This window comes from Podarcis bocagei (genome assembly GCF_964188305.1).
Source record: "Podarcis bocagei genome assembly, chromosome: 4".
NCBI classification, from domain to species: domain Eukaryota; kingdom Metazoa; phylum Chordata; class Lepidosauria; order Squamata; family Lacertidae; genus Podarcis; species Podarcis bocagei.
This window is the reverse complement of record NC_138128.1, coordinates 2,505,590-2,520,585: the sequence shown is the minus strand read 5'-3', so window position 1 is coordinate 2,520,585 and position 14,996 is coordinate 2,505,590. Positions and strand designations below refer to the sequence as shown.

General features: G+C 47.4%; 1 protein-coding gene and 1 long non-coding RNA gene across 3 annotated transcripts in view; both read left to right on the top strand.

Moving 5' to 3' along the window:
• The window catches only part of TPRG1 (tumor protein p63 regulated 1), a 52,999-nt gene that overhangs the window by 34,875 nt on the left and 3,128 nt on the right, over window positions 1–14,996 (top strand). For both annotated transcript variants that reach the window (XM_081190658.1, XM_081190659.1), the window contains exons 5-6: window positions 6,743–6,896; window positions 13,868–14,641. In XM_081190658.1, the coding sequence (XP_081046784.1) occupies window positions 6,743–6,896; window positions 13,868–14,062 (349 nt within the window). In that variant the 3' untranslated portion in view covers window positions 14,063–14,641. The remainder of the gene's footprint in view (window positions 1–6,742; window positions 6,897–13,867; window positions 14,642–14,996) is intronic.
• Window positions 1–14,996, top strand: part of LOC308585239 — a 49,136-nt gene that overhangs the window by 31,012 nt on the left and 3,128 nt on the right. The gene's annotated exons all lie outside the window — the stretch shown is intronic.

Genomic DNA, 14,996 nt, shown 5'->3' with positions numbered 1-14,996 from the left:
GCGGGGCGAGTTCCCGCCCCCCACCAGGGAGAAATAAAGACAGTGGACACCAAGTATTAAGGTTAATGGGCGAATTAGGCCACAACTTTATTGATTGCAGGAATGAGAGATATTGGCTTAGGCATTGGTCCTATCAACTAGCCGGCTCCAGCCCGATTGCTGAAGACCGGCAAGGGTTAACACCATACGGGGGAGTCCTGCTGAGGCACGTGGACTAGGAGTTCCCCCGGGTCACCGCTCGGGGGCGTGCCTTAGGCCCACACCTCCATAGGCTTCAGACAGGGCCACGCCCCCCCGAATCCTTTATCGGACTGCCCTTCGCTTTTGGGGGGAGGTGATGGCGTTTCCTCCCCCCCACATCCTCTTAACCCCTCCTTACCAATGCCTAACCGCCAATGTCGAAGAGTTGTGACGAGTTGCTACGAGGTAGGCAAAAAACCGATTGGCTGAAATTGCCAATTGGGAAAAATTCCGACCAGGCCCCTTGCGGCGACCGACCAAAGTCCATAGCAAAGTCAGAAGCCTACTTAAAGGGAGGGAGGGTGGAAAAACGGGATGGCTGGCGCAGAGAAAAGAGGACGAGCCCCGGCTGTGCTGGCCCTAAATAGGGCAGGCCACGCCCCCCAGCCACCCAATTGGCTGGCCGGGCAGACGACGCGCCCGGGATTCCCTCGGTCTCGCGGGGGCTGCAGCCAGCCCCCGCGCATGTGGGGTGGGCGTGAAGCCCGCAACCCCACCTCCTTGCCAGGTCCGAAAGTGACTTTCTCAAACTTTTTTCCCCTGGCCACACTTTCAGAAGAAAAAAATATTCATGCTGCACCATTTTTTTTTAATTAATAAAAAATACATTTTGCCGGAGGGGGGGGGGTGAATTCTCCGGAGTGGAGAATTCCTAGCAGTGCTTGATTTATAACCTAGAACACAACTACTTTATAATATGATCATGGGGCGTCCATAAAGTATAAAACAATGCAGCTACACAAGAAGATGAATAATTTCCCCGATATAATGATAAACGAGCCCCTTATATACATTCCTTAAGTTGTTATACAAACTCGATGAGAGGTGTGAGCTTGCTTTTGCCAGGCAATCTCATTTATATTAGGTCTAATTCGAGTCAAACAAATTCTCCTCTCCTCATTAGCACAAAGAAGCCTTTCTCTTTTCTGATCTTCCCTATTTGTCCAAGTTGGGAATCTCTGCTCAGAACAATATGTCGTGGAGAACTGTAGAGGAATAGTCAGTGCTCTTGAAGAGGGGCATGGCATGGATACTGTTTTTGGTTGTATATACCATATTTTTCGCTCTATAAGACGCACCAGACCACAAGACGCACCTAGTTTTTGGAGGAGGAAAACAAGGAAAAAAATATTCTGAATCTCAGAAGCCAGAACAGCAAGAGGGATCGCTGCGCAGTGAAAGCAACAATCCCTCTTGCTGTTCTGGCTTCTGGGATAGCTGCACAGCCTGCATTCACTCCATAAGACACACACACATTTCCCCTTACTTTTTAGGAGGGAAAAAGTGAGTCTTATAGAGCAAAAAATACGGGGTTTTTTATGCTATGCTATGCTGAAATGTATAAATGTCCCTTGCCCTCCTCTCCTTTGAAAACCACTGCTATTGCCTCTGGTGTTCCTTCCAAATCATCGGTTCAAAGAGTTCAGTCGTGTGTCCCCTGGAGCCTCTGTTTTCCCCCCACAGCAGCTGCTTTTTGGGTTTTGGAGGAACTCAGGCCTGTGGATAGAATTGTAAGCGCTCTCTGAAAAAACACACACACAAAAATTTGGTTTTGTCTGACTCCGTGCCAACCTCTCGGGGGACCGACTTGTCATTATGGAGGGAAGAAAGAAACTTCCCCTGATGTCACGCAGTCAGCAAAACCCACCAGCGCCCACTTGCCCTCCGAGGTGCCAACCTTTCACTTCCTTTGGGTCGCTAACATAAACAAACATGGAGGCTGCAGCGTCCTGCGTTGCTGGGGAGAGAAGCCTTTGTGGGTTTTGACGGAGGAAAGGGTTTGGGACACCGGTTCTTCCTGCATGTTTGTGTCCCCCCCCCCCCCACACACTTTCCCCCTTGCTGTGCTTCCACGCCCAGCCTGCGGAGCAAGAATTCGTGTCTGCATTTCCTCATAAATCTTGGCGTTCCGCCTGGGGCTACCCTTTTAATTCCCTCTCTGAGGTTTGCAGGGAGGAGAGGCTCAGGCAGACAAAGAGGATGGGAGCCACCGTTGTGCTGCTTTAGTCATCGGAATGGGTGCTCCTCTGTAGCTCTGGGTGAGGGAAGAAAGGTGCTTGCAAAAAAGGACAATAGGGGGAACTTGGGGGAAAGACTGGAAAGCGCAATATCTGAAGAAAGAAAGGAATGGACTCTTGGTGAACGTATTGCTCTGGTGATGACGTTTTGATTTTCGATTTAACCACCATAGAATTGATTCCCCCCCCCCACTTCCCTCCCTGACCATTTCATAGAAAAATAGAATAACTGAATCCTAGAATCCTAGTGTTATGTACTGAGTTGAATAGGATCCAAAATGCAGCAGTCTGTTTGGTCCTAGAACAATAGGGTTCAGAATGCAGCAGTCTGATTGGTCCACAGGAGCCACTCATTCCAGCTCCAGGTGGAAGTGAATCCGCAACCTGATTGGCCTACAGAAAATCCCAGAATTAACCAATCACGTGGGGCCCATTGTGTAAATAATGTATATAAAGCAGACATTCTGGGGGAACTTCCATTCCTCCTCACCACTATGAGCTGAATAAAGAGCATGAAATCCACTCTCGACTCCGAGTGTATTTCACCTAGAATTGTAGAGTTGGCTAAGCAGTAATCTCAGCTAAAGCACCCATGACAGATGGACAACCAACCTCTGCTTAAAAACCTCCAAGGAAGAAGAGTCTACAAGCTCCAGAGGGAGACTGTTCCACTGTGGAACAACTCTTGAAATTTAGTCCGGATCTCCTTTCTTGTAACTGGAATCCATTGGATTGGGCCCTATCCTCTGGAGCAGCAGAAAGCAAGCCTGCTCCATCTTCCATGTGACAACACTTTTGATCTTTGAAGATGGTTATCATATCTCCTCTCAGTGTCCTGTTCCCTAGCGACCATCTGACCTCTGCTTGGAAACCTCCAAGGAAGGAGAACCTTGGAGGTTGTTCTGCTGTTGAACATCTCTTGCCATCAGTCATTCTTCCTAAGGGTTCATCTGAATCTCTTTTCTTCTCATTTGAATCCATCGGTTTGGCTCCTACCCTCTGGAGCAGCAGCTGAGAAGATCTTCCATGGGACAGCCCTTGAGATATTGAAAGATGGCTATCATATCTGCTCTCAGTCTCCTCTTTTCCAGGCTAAGCATTCCCTCAACTGTTCCTCATATGGCTTCGTTTCCAGACCCTTGATCATCTTGGTTGCCCTCCTCTGCACACCCTCCAACTTGTCACCATCCTACTTAAATTGTGGTACCCAGAACTGGACACAGAAGTCCATAATGGAGCAGTACTATTATTTCCCTTGATCTTAGAATCATAGAATCATAGAGTTGGAAGAGACCACAAGGGCCATCGAGTCCAACCCCCTGCCAAGCAGGAAACACCATCAGAGCACTCCTGACATATGGTTGTCAAGCCTCTGCTTAAAGACCTCCAAAGTAGGAGACTCCACCACACTCCTTGGCAGCAAATTCCACTGTCGAACAGCTCTTACTGTCAGGAAGTTCTTCCTAATCTTTAGGTGGAATCTTCTTTCTTGTAGTTTGGATCCATTGCTCCGTGTCCGCTTCTCTGGAGCAGCAGAAAACAACCTTTCTCCCTCCTCTATGTGACATCCTTTTATATATTTGAACATGGCTATCATATCACCCCTTAACCTCCTCTTCTCAAGGCTAAACATGCCCAGCTCCCTTAGCCGTTCCTCATAAGGCATCGTTTCCAGGCCTTTGACCATTTTGGTTGCCCTCCTCTGGACACGTTCCAGTTTGTCAGTGTCCTTCTTGAACTGTGGTGCCCAGAACTGGACACAGTACTCCAGGTGAGGTCTGACCAGAGCAGAATACAGTGGCACTATTACTTCCCTTGATCTAGATGCTATACTCCTATTGATGCAGCCCAGAATTGCATTGGCTTTTTTAGCTGCCGCGTCACACTGTTGATGGTAGACTTCTCTTGAGGCCACCTAGAATTGGTCAGGGGCAATGATTCCTCTGGCTAGCAGTTTCCGGAAACCGCAGGAGGGAAAAATTGCTCTTGAGTCCGGATTGTGTTTGTGGGTTTCCCAGAAAGGGCAACTGTGAGAAACAGGATGTTCGACTAGATGGGCCATTGACCAGAAGGCTCTTTTTATGTTCTTTAGCTAGATAGAAAATCAGAGGCGGAGCTTGAATATCAAAATACTAAATATCGGAAATTGGCAAAGAGGCAGGAGACGAGATCTGTGCTTTGTTTTCGTTTTTTCACTTATGTTCTGAGCCAGGTGCTTTCTGAATGGGAAAAAAAACAACAACCAGGACTTGGGAAACGTTTTGTCCCTGAGACGCTTTTTGCTTTTCATGTTCCAGAACTTGGAAGCCATCAAAGAGCCCCCGCTTATGGGATCGTCTCGGGGAGGGAGCAAAATAAAGGTTTATTTAGCTCATTTCTCAGACAATACAAACCCAAGCCTGAGTTTTGGCACCCACAGCAGAGGTGTTTGGGAGGTTTTACAGTAATTACATCTGAAATGGGAAACCTGTCGTTTCCCCCCCCCCATATTTTTTTTCTAAACATCTAATCTGTCTCTTTTACTTAAGAAAAATAAAAAGTAGCATTAGTTTCAGTGTACCTACAAATACTTCTTTTTTTAAAAAAAGCAACCCCCCACATTGCACACACAGAGAGAATCATAAACAGTTGAGTCAAGTTCCTTTAAATCGGTGTGTTCCTTTATCCACCCCAAACTCTCACAACTCACAATGCTTCTGTTTTCCACCCTTCTCAACCTCATAGAATGGTAGAGCTGGAAGGGACCACAAGGGTCATCTAGTCCAACCCGCTGCAATGCAGGAATCTCAGCCAACAAATCATGGACAGGTGGCCATTCGACCTCTGTCTTCTGCTGCTCCAGAGGGTAGGTCCCAAACCAATGGCTTTGAGTTGCAAGAAAGGAGATTACGACTAAACACCAGGAAGAACTTTGTGATAGTAAGAGCTGTGGAACAGTCTCCCACGAGAAGTGGTGGACTCTCATTCACCAAACATTTTTCAGCAGAGGTTGGATTGCCATCTGTCATGGATAATAATAATAATAATAATAATAATAATAATAATAATAATAATTTATACCCCTCCATCCCCAGCCAAGACCAGGCTCAGGGCGGCTAACACCAGATATAAAAACAATTGAAATACAACTTTAAAAACAAGATTAAAATACAACATTAAAACATCAAAATGCAGCCTCATTTCAGTGGAAACTCAAATCAAAAACTTTTGGGGGGATGAAAACGTCAAGTCTTCACCAAGGCCAACTATCCAGACTGGTCCTACGTGGGCCAGAAAAAAGCCAGGGAAGTCCCCAAGTAGGAGTTCCATCACAAAAGGAGAAAGGGAAAGGGAAAGAGGGGGAGGAGATCAAGTTGATTCGAAGCCGAAGGCCAGGCGGAACAACTCTGTCTTACAGGCCCTGTGGAAAGAAATCAGATCCTGAAGGGCCCTGGTCTCATGTGGCAGAGCGTTCCACCAGGCCAGGGCCAGTGTTGAGAAGGCCCTGGCTCTGGCGGATGCTTCAGCTGTGATTCCTGCAATGCAGGGGGCTGGACTAGATGTCCCTTGGGGTCCCAAATATACAACTCTATGATTCTTTTTTTAAAAAGATATTTATTAAAGTTTCAAGATATTACAAAAATAAGCAAAAAAAGAAAGAAGAAAAAAAGGTAAAAAATAAAAATACAAGATAAAAACAATTAAAAATACAGATTGGTCTTTCCATGTCTTATCTTTCATTTGCTTGTTTCCCCGACCTCCTCACACCTCCCTTTTTGTATTCCAGTTCAAATTAGTTAGTTCAGCAAATCCTTTCCCTCTTTGATTTTATCTTAATCTCTTATCTTAAAATATGACAACTTTAAATTATCACCTGTTAACAATCCATTTTTACATATTCCTTTTAACATTGCTGCTAAAAACCACTTAACTTCAATCCAACATCATTCTAACATTCATTAATTTTGCAGTATTTCTGTCTTTAAATTTCTTCCAATCTTCTTCCACTGACTCTTCTCCCTGGTCTCGCATTCTGCCAGTCATTTCCGCCAGTTCCATATAGTCCATCACCTTCATCTGCCATTCTTCCAGAGTGGGTAAATCTTGTGTCTTCCAATACTTTGCAATAAGTATTCTTGCTGCTGTTGTAGCATACAACTCTGTGATTCTTGTGCCTCCTCTAGCGTTCTCATTCTATGAAACAAGAAAGCCATTGTGGCACAATGGTTAGAGCATTGGACTAGGACCTGGGGGACCAGCGTTCGAATCCCCAAACAAGCCACAAAGTTCACTGGGTGACCTTGGGCAAATTACCACCTCTTGGCCTAATCCACAGGGTTGTTTTGAGGGTGAATTGTGGGTAGAGAACAACCGTGTACACCAGTTTGAGATGCTTGGGAAGTAAAGGTGGTATATAAATGAAAGAAACAAACCAATTGCCGTCCTTGGTCTGTCTGCCGAAAAAGACAGCGCCTCCTCACCTGTCCAAATGTTTCGCTTTCTAGGAGGGAGGGAGAAGGCCTGAGGATCTTCTGGGACAAACAGCGAGAGCCATCTCTCCTGGCGCGCTGGAACCCCTTCTCCACCGACATGCCTTACACGACCTTCACAGAGCACCCCGTGAAGAACATCAACCAGAGGTTTATCACCATCTGCCAGGTGGGCCACAATGTGTCAAGAGGACACATAAAATGGATTGGGTTAATAGTAATACTGTGTCAGGCAGGGGAGTTCCCCCTCTCCCTTCGGTATCTCACTGATCAGAATCAACGAGCCGTTGATAGTTTTATAGTCCTTTTTATTACAGCATCATGTTGCCAACACAAACAGACAACCTTCTTCTTCCTCTTCTGATCTGATCTGATCTGCCTGCTGCTGCATTCTCCAACCTTCGTCTTCAGAGTACAGTGGTACCTTGGGTTACATACGCTTCAGGTTACGTACGCTTCAGGTTACAGACTCCGCTAACCCAGAAATATTACCTCGGGTTAAGAACTTTGCTTCAGGATGAGAACAGAAATGGTGTGGCAGTGGCAGTGGGAGGCCCCATTAGCTAAAGTGGTGCTTCAGGTTAAGAACAGTTTCAGGTTAAGAATGGACCTCCGGAACGAATTAAGTACTTAACCCGAGGTACCACTGTATTCCCCGACATACCGAGGGTATAATCCAGTAGCTTCCAAAATGGACAGCCCAATGTTAACAGTAACAATTAAAAAAATAACAGAGAGTTCCCTTGCAGCTCATCTTGAGACCAATCTCTCTCTTGAGAGCAGCTTGGAGTAAGACAATTCTGAGTGGGGAAATGGCCGGCAGGGAGAGGGTTAAGCCCCTCTCCCCACGCACCCATTCCCCACTCCCATTTGCAGCTTCCATGGACTGCTTTTCTTAAAAATTAAGCTCTGAGGATTGGTACCAACCTATAATTAGAGACCGATGGATCTGTCAATTTAGGTTTCTCATTTTCCCAATCTTAAGCTTGGTTCACACATTTTCACATCAGTTTGTGATTCATTTGATTTTTTAAAAGAGGCGCTCCCATATTAGTGGATCTGCCTGCTAAAGTATTTACATTATTAAAGGTAATTTATAGACCACCTTTCATTTTAAAAGTAACAAGGCAACTCCCAAACGAAAACAAATATAAAATACTCATTTTGTTTGCAATTCTGACTGATGGACACATTTTTGCAAGCAAGTTTCCCAGGTATAGTATATTGTTATGTTTTCGCTGAGGTATACCCACACGCTTTTCCTAATAGACACGTTCTTGCACTCCTTTGTTAATTATTGGAGAACTACACAACAAATTGCAGAAAAGTGTGGACTTTGAAGGATGTTCCAGTCACATAGCCAGTTTGAGAAATTTGCATAGAAATGTTCACCAATCCAAATTTCTCCCCCATAAGAATTTAAGAAGAGCCTGGTACAGGATCAGACCAATGATCCATCCTGTGGGAAACCAGCAAGCAAAGGAGCATTTGAGCAAAGGAATCCTTTTCCTCCTGGTTTCCAGAAGCATTGCTGCGTCCAGCCGTGGTCATTGTGGCTAGTGGCAATTGTGGCCGGTAGCCACCAATAGCCCTTCTTTTCACCTGCGGCTAACCCCAGGTTAAAGAAGACTTGCATGGGCGACTGAGCCCTCCACATAAATTTCCACATGGAGAAATGCAGGAGGGATGTGTGGGCGGTTGCAGTAGCCACAGTGGGCATCAGATAAATGTCATGGCATGAAACGGAGATCATTCAATAATGGACTCCTGGTGCCTTAACGTAAACAGGAAATGAGTGGCATATGCCCCCCCCCCCGCAGTGTGAAATACAAGCTCCTCAGCCATCGATTTGATACCACACATGCTCAGGTCAAAAACAATATTTTCTCCTCCCTGAATTATCTCCCCATCTGCACGCTCGTAAGGATGTCAGTAATCGGATACCCCTGTGGAAAACGGAACGAGAGAAGGAGTGCGGAGTTGCTTGTTCAAAGGGATGCTCCGTCGCCTCCGAGTGCTTTAATCCAGCTTTGGGGAGCGTTGGGAAGTTTTCCCTTTTTCAAACCCCCCTCCCTCGTGGGCGCAAGGAAAAGGAGAGAAAAGAGGTTTTATTTTTCTTCAACGAGACGGGCTGGATTTCTCGCCCAAGTGGTTTCAGGAAAACATCCGATTTGGCAAGAATGGAACCGTTCACGCTTCAAGAGATGAAGGAGCTGCTAGGAATCCTACAAACTCCGAGGGCAAGGAGGGAGGGAGCTTGCGGGCTCTGAGATCATCTTGGGAGAGCAAGGGGTGAAACCGCACGTGGGTCGGACTTCTCAGGTCACCCCTCCAGCCCTGAACCTTTTATTTGGAGGACTCCAGGTGCAATCGCGTTTCAGCAATCCCTAATACTTGCAGCAGAAAACGCAGGCTGAGATGTACCTCCGGTGGAAAGGGACCAGCACGTGAGGCACGAACACACAAAACACCGCCTTTTAGGTTTTACAGCAGCAAAATGTTGTCACAATAGGGCAGCCCGCCAGAAAGCATGCAAGCAAATAACAAAGTCTACCAGGACAGCGGAGACCTTGGAGTCTGAGCAAAAGCAAACAGATGCAGGAACTTGAAGTTTAAGCCCAGCCTAGACATTTTGGCTTCATAAGCTGCTGTGAGCCAGGCCTGTCCTGTAATAGTCCATTCTGGCTAGATTTTATTGCCCCTTTTAAAAAACCGGGTTTAGTCCAGGTTTCCAGCTGGGATTTGCTGCAGCCACTTAGAGCATCACTGCAGGAAAGCGGGTGGTGAAGGTGGGGAGAATAAATTATTAGTATTTCTGTTTAATGCATTTTTATCTCATGTTTGCGTGGCAAGGTCCCAAACCTTCCCAGGGAGTGAAATAAAGACACATGAAACAGTATATTTGGTTAATGGGTGAAAAAGGCCGCAACTTTATTGGTTACAGAATGTGAGTGGTATTGGCTCAGGCATTGGAAACCACATGACTATATCTGACTCCTGCCCGTCTGAAGGAGTCTTGGAAGGGTTAACCACCAGTAGGGGGAGCCCTGCTGATGCACATCAACTGGGGACTCCGCCAGGGTCACCGCTTGGGGTTGTGCCATGGCCCTAGCCCCCCGACTGGGGCTGTGGATAGAGACCACGCCCCTCGGATTCCTTTAATGGAATACCCTTGAATTACGAGGGGTAGGTGATGGCCACTACCTCCCTTCCCCTTCAACCTAATACTCTGATGGCTAACCACCAGACCTTACAAAGTTGTGATGATTTGCTATGAGGTAGGCGAATGGCCGGTGCCAGTTTGTCAAGTGGAAAAATTCCTACCAGGCCCCTTGGACAACCAAGGCGACCAACCAAGGTCCATAGTGAGGTCAGGAGATAAAGAGCCTAACTTAAGGGAGGGAGGGCGGGAGAACTGACCGAGCAGAGAGAAAAACAGGGGTGAGTCCTCGGCCATGGGCAGTTTAAATAGCCTGCGCCATTCCCCCAGACCGTCCGAATTGGACGGCCAAGGGTGACGCGGCCGAGAACCATTCAATGGCACAGGGGCGATTCAATGGGGGGGGGCTTGCTCCCAGCCCACAACGACATCTCCCCGGGAACGGGACATGGCTTTCTCCCAAGTTGTGATTCGAGGCAACACAGAAAATTTTTGAAGCATTATACAATGGTACCTCGGGTTAAGTACTTAATTCGTTCCGGAGGTCTGTACTTAACCTGAAATTGTTCTTAACCTGAAGCACCACTTTAGCTAATGGGGCCTTTTGCTGCTACCGTGCCGTCGAAGCACGATTTCTGTTCTCATCCTGAAGCAAAGTTCTTAACCTGAAGCATTATTTCTGGGTTAGCGGAGTCTGTAACCTGAAGCGTCTGTAACCTGAAGTGTATGTAACCCAAGGCACCACTGTACAAGGAGTAATAAGAAGAAACAAGTTAAAATACAATAGAACACATTTGGAACCAGCAATTAAATTCCAATTTGTCAGCCCAGCAATCAACATCTTCTGCACTTTCTGGCCTGTCTGGGCAGGAAGGTCTCAGCCTGCCGGTGGAAGGATAACCAAGGAGGGAGCCAGTCCACTCTCTTGGGAGGGAACCCCTCAATCTAGGAGCAGCCCCGGAAAGGCCCTGTCTCAAGATGAGCAGGCGCTGAGGCAGCCATCCACCAAGGATAGGATTTGGTTTGGGGCTTTAGGGTGTGGCGAGGTAGCATGACCTGAATTCCAAAGTGCCCTCTCCTTTCCCAAGAAGGCATCTGCATCACTTCCTGGTGGGCGGCACGGCTAAGGAAAACCCCAAGCCAATTTCCATTCAGGATGGTGCCTGGAGACACCTGTCTCCAAAGATTTGCATTTGCAGATGACAAATCAGTGACTTTTCTGTGATGTCAGCGTATTTGGGAAGGGTGAGCTGCTTTTGCACTCAAGGGATATTAGCCAACTACATCACACACTCCTAATGCCTGCAATCGGTTCTTCCAGCTAATCTTGGGATAAGCAACTTTATTGCAGTGCTAGATTGGCATGGCAGGGAATCCTGTGGCTGCAACTGGCTCAGCCGGGGGGTGGGGGTGGGGGGTGGCATTGAATGTCCATGGCATTCCTGCTGCTCAAGGAAGAGACCTCTCCAAACATTCACACTCCAGCTTCTGTGGTGGAAGGAAACGTAGCTGAAATGAAAACATATTTTGGGCCTCATTAAGGCCTGGAGGGAGTGATAAAGGTTGAGATGAAGGGGGAAGATTCCCACCTGCTTCTTGACATTCAGGGCCCTAGAAGCAATGGGATGGGTGAATCTGCCAAAATTGGTTTCTTGTTATTTTCAGCCTTAATTTCAGTTCTCCTTATTTCCACAGCAGCTTATTTCCTTCCTTCCTTCCTTCCTTCCTTCCTTCCTTCCTTCCTTCCTTCCTTCCTTCCTTCCTTCCTTCCTTCCTTCCTTCCTTGTCCTCATGAACATTTATTAGCATTTTTGTCCAGATTTCTCCTAATATACAGATTTGTGAATACAATTTTGCCTAATATATGCATTTTTTGCAAAGCAATTTTGGTGCACGCTTCACTCTGGCATGTACATTTTGCACAAATTACTTTATTGGAGAACGGCATTGAGGGTTTCAGAGAAGTGCAGATTCCACGGAGGGCTATGTTGGGGTTCCTGCACGGTTTCAGAAAGTGCAAATTGAGTAGCTCCTCCTTTAAGTGGGAACCTGAATCGAATTTCTCACCCCACCCCAGCTGAGCATCACATCTGGCCTGGAACTGAGCTGGCAATTCTCACTACCCATTAATTGCTTAGTTCCAGAAATACAGTTCTTTGCACTGAGGAGCTTGCAGTCTCTGCGTCGAACTCTGAAGCGATGTGTGTGAACCTGTGTGAAGAGGCAACAGGGGGTTAATCATGAGCAACATGGCTTTGTTTTCCCCAAACACCCACCAGCTATTTCTTCCTGAGTTGTGTCTCTCGCTCAGGGCCATCTTACCCATAGAGGCTAGTGGCATGGGGTGCCAGGGCGCAAAGTTCTGGAGGGCACCAGGGAAGAGGCGGAGGCTGGACGCGGCACCTCCTGGCATCAGCTCGCCACCCTTGCCCACCTCCGCCATACCACGCTGAAGCAGCGCCACGCCCGGAGCCTCCATCTACCGTGGCCAACATAGCATGGAGCAGCCAGCTGAGCCGGGAAGCGCCACATCCAGCCTCCACCTCTTCCCCACCAGAGGAGCCACCCTCCGGCCGCTGCCCCCGTCCTCCAGCCCCGCCGGCAGTGCCATCCTCCCTAAAAAACTCTGGGAAACAGGGGGGTGCTTGAGGGAGCTTTGTACCACAACGACAGATATGCTTAAGACGGCCCTGCTCTCTCTGTTTACTCTCGAGATTTTGGCACCTCTCCACGGGGTCTGTCTGCCTGCCTGGCGTGTAACCCAACCTCCTTTGTGCTCCCCGAGTTCTGAGGATGCCTCGGCGTGTTAGAAGTCACTGCCATGGACCGCTTTTAATCCTCGATCTCTGAATGGGGGCAGAAAGAGCCAGCTTCTTTTGTGCGCACAAGATTCTGAAAGCTCCTGAGACTTTCAGAGCAGGAATTGATGGGGGGGGATTTTTCATGCACCCCATGAACCTGCAGCATATTTCCAGTGTGGGACACAATGTTCTTTGGGGAGGTGGCAGAGGGGTGGTCGAAGGACAAGTGGAGATTCCTGGTTCCTCGGTACTCTCGGCAGCGAGATGGCCGGGATTCAGTTTCAAATGTTATTTGCTGCGGACGGCCAAGCATTGCTTGGTTTCCTAGGCAGGCTGTTGTTTTCCTTCGGTTGCAAAGACCCACAGAATGCGCACAGTGGCTGGCTGGCTTTGGCCATTCCTGTCGGGGTATTTTTAATATGTGGGCATACTTAGCACCCAACCACACTTGAGAAATGAGGATGGGGTGGAAATTTGTTTTGGTTTGGCACTTGTAGGCAAGTAGACCTAATTTTGCAGGGTGTGTGAACCAAAGCACAGAGATCCTTCAAGATTCACACTTCTCTGAATTTTGCAATGCAGTTTGCCAGCCAAGTATTGAGTACAAGAATGCACATGGTAGGGTGAAGCGTGCATAGAAAGGTATATATTAGAGAGGGTAACATGCAAAAATGTGTTATATTTGAGATTTGCAAAATAAATAAATAAATAAATATGTCCATATTGGACAAAATAGCATGTAAATGTTGCACTAAAATATTGCTGAATTTTCATGTGGACTTTTTTTTAAAAAAAAAGATTTGCAAAATGATGTGGAAATTTGGAGAACTGAAGAGTGGAAAAACTGGAATCTTGGGCAAAACTGATGCAGCTATCTTTCCCCGTGCCTACTTCTTCTGTCCTGGATTAGTTCTCCAAGAATTCCAGGGCAGTTCTGCATCCTTGCGTAGAAGGAGTGCGGGAGATTTGCATTTGAATATCTTTGTGGCTTCCTGCTTCCTGTGGGAGTGATTTCCACAGTTTGCACTGTGCAGAGAAAGCCTCCTCTTTCTATCTGCAAGGTTAGGATGGCCCAACATAAATTATTACTAGACCAGGCTACAAATCTATTGTCCTGTTCAGCAGCTCCCAAAAAAATGTGGCCAGCCTGACCAGATTCTTCTCCTGCCCTTCTTGCAGATCTCTGCCTTCACTGCCATGCTGGTTCAAGCAGTCCAGACTGCCGAAAGAACGGATCCCACAGCTGGCCGAACTGCTGGGGTGGAGGTGGCCCACGAGCCCCTCCTCATAGAGACCTACACGGGGCTGATGTCTTTCCTCGGAAACCGAAACAAGCTGGGTTATTCCCTTGCTCGGGGGAGTTTTGGCTTCTGAACGTCCTCCGAATTGGGGGTTTTCCTTTTGTGGTGAATGTGTTGTGTTTATTCCCCTTGAAATGTTGCTAAAGAGGGTGGGGGTTGCTAATGAAAGGGCTGTGAGATGCATCACCCCCACCTGGCCTTATAATGTAGGAAAGTGTGTGTTGAGTCCAACCATTTAGCTCATCGTGGGCATCATCTCAGGCTGGAAGCAGCTCTCCAAAGTTGCAGACTTTCCCCAGGATTACCCCGGGGATTGGACCGGGGACCTTCTGCATGCAAAGGAGCTGCTCTGAGCTACCGTCCTGGAATGGCAAAACCTCCTTTTGCAGGGTTCAGGGCTACACAGGATTTAACCACAGGGTCTGGAAAGATCTCCCCTGTTGAAAGAAGCCGCAGTTCTCTAGAAGCCTGACAGCTGCCTGCAAGCCAATGGCCCGTCTAGTCCAGCATCCTGTTCTCACAGGGCCCAGTCAGATGCCTGGGGAAAACCCACAAGCAGGAGCTGCGCACAAGAGCAACGCTCTCCCCTCCTGTGGTTTCCAGCAACGGGCGTTCAGAAGCATCACTGCCTCCAGCTACTGATTACAGATAGGTAGCCGTGTTGGTCTGCCATAGTCAAAATAAAAAAAATTCCTTCCAGTAGCACCTTAAAGACCAACTAAGTTAGTTCTTGGTATGAGCTTTCGTGTGCATGCACACTTCTTCAGATACACTGAAACAGAAGTTGCCAGATCCTTCTATATAGTGAGAAGGTGGGGAGGGGTATTACTCAGAAGGGTGGTGGGAATGGGAGATTAGCAGATAGCTGAGATGAGCCTGTTGACGACTCTTAATGACTGTAATAGGTCTTACAGGAAAAGGCAAGGGGTGAGAAGGTGAGAAATGGCTTAGTCATGTATAATGAGATAAGAATCCAATGTCTTTGTTCAGACCAGGTCTCTCCATGG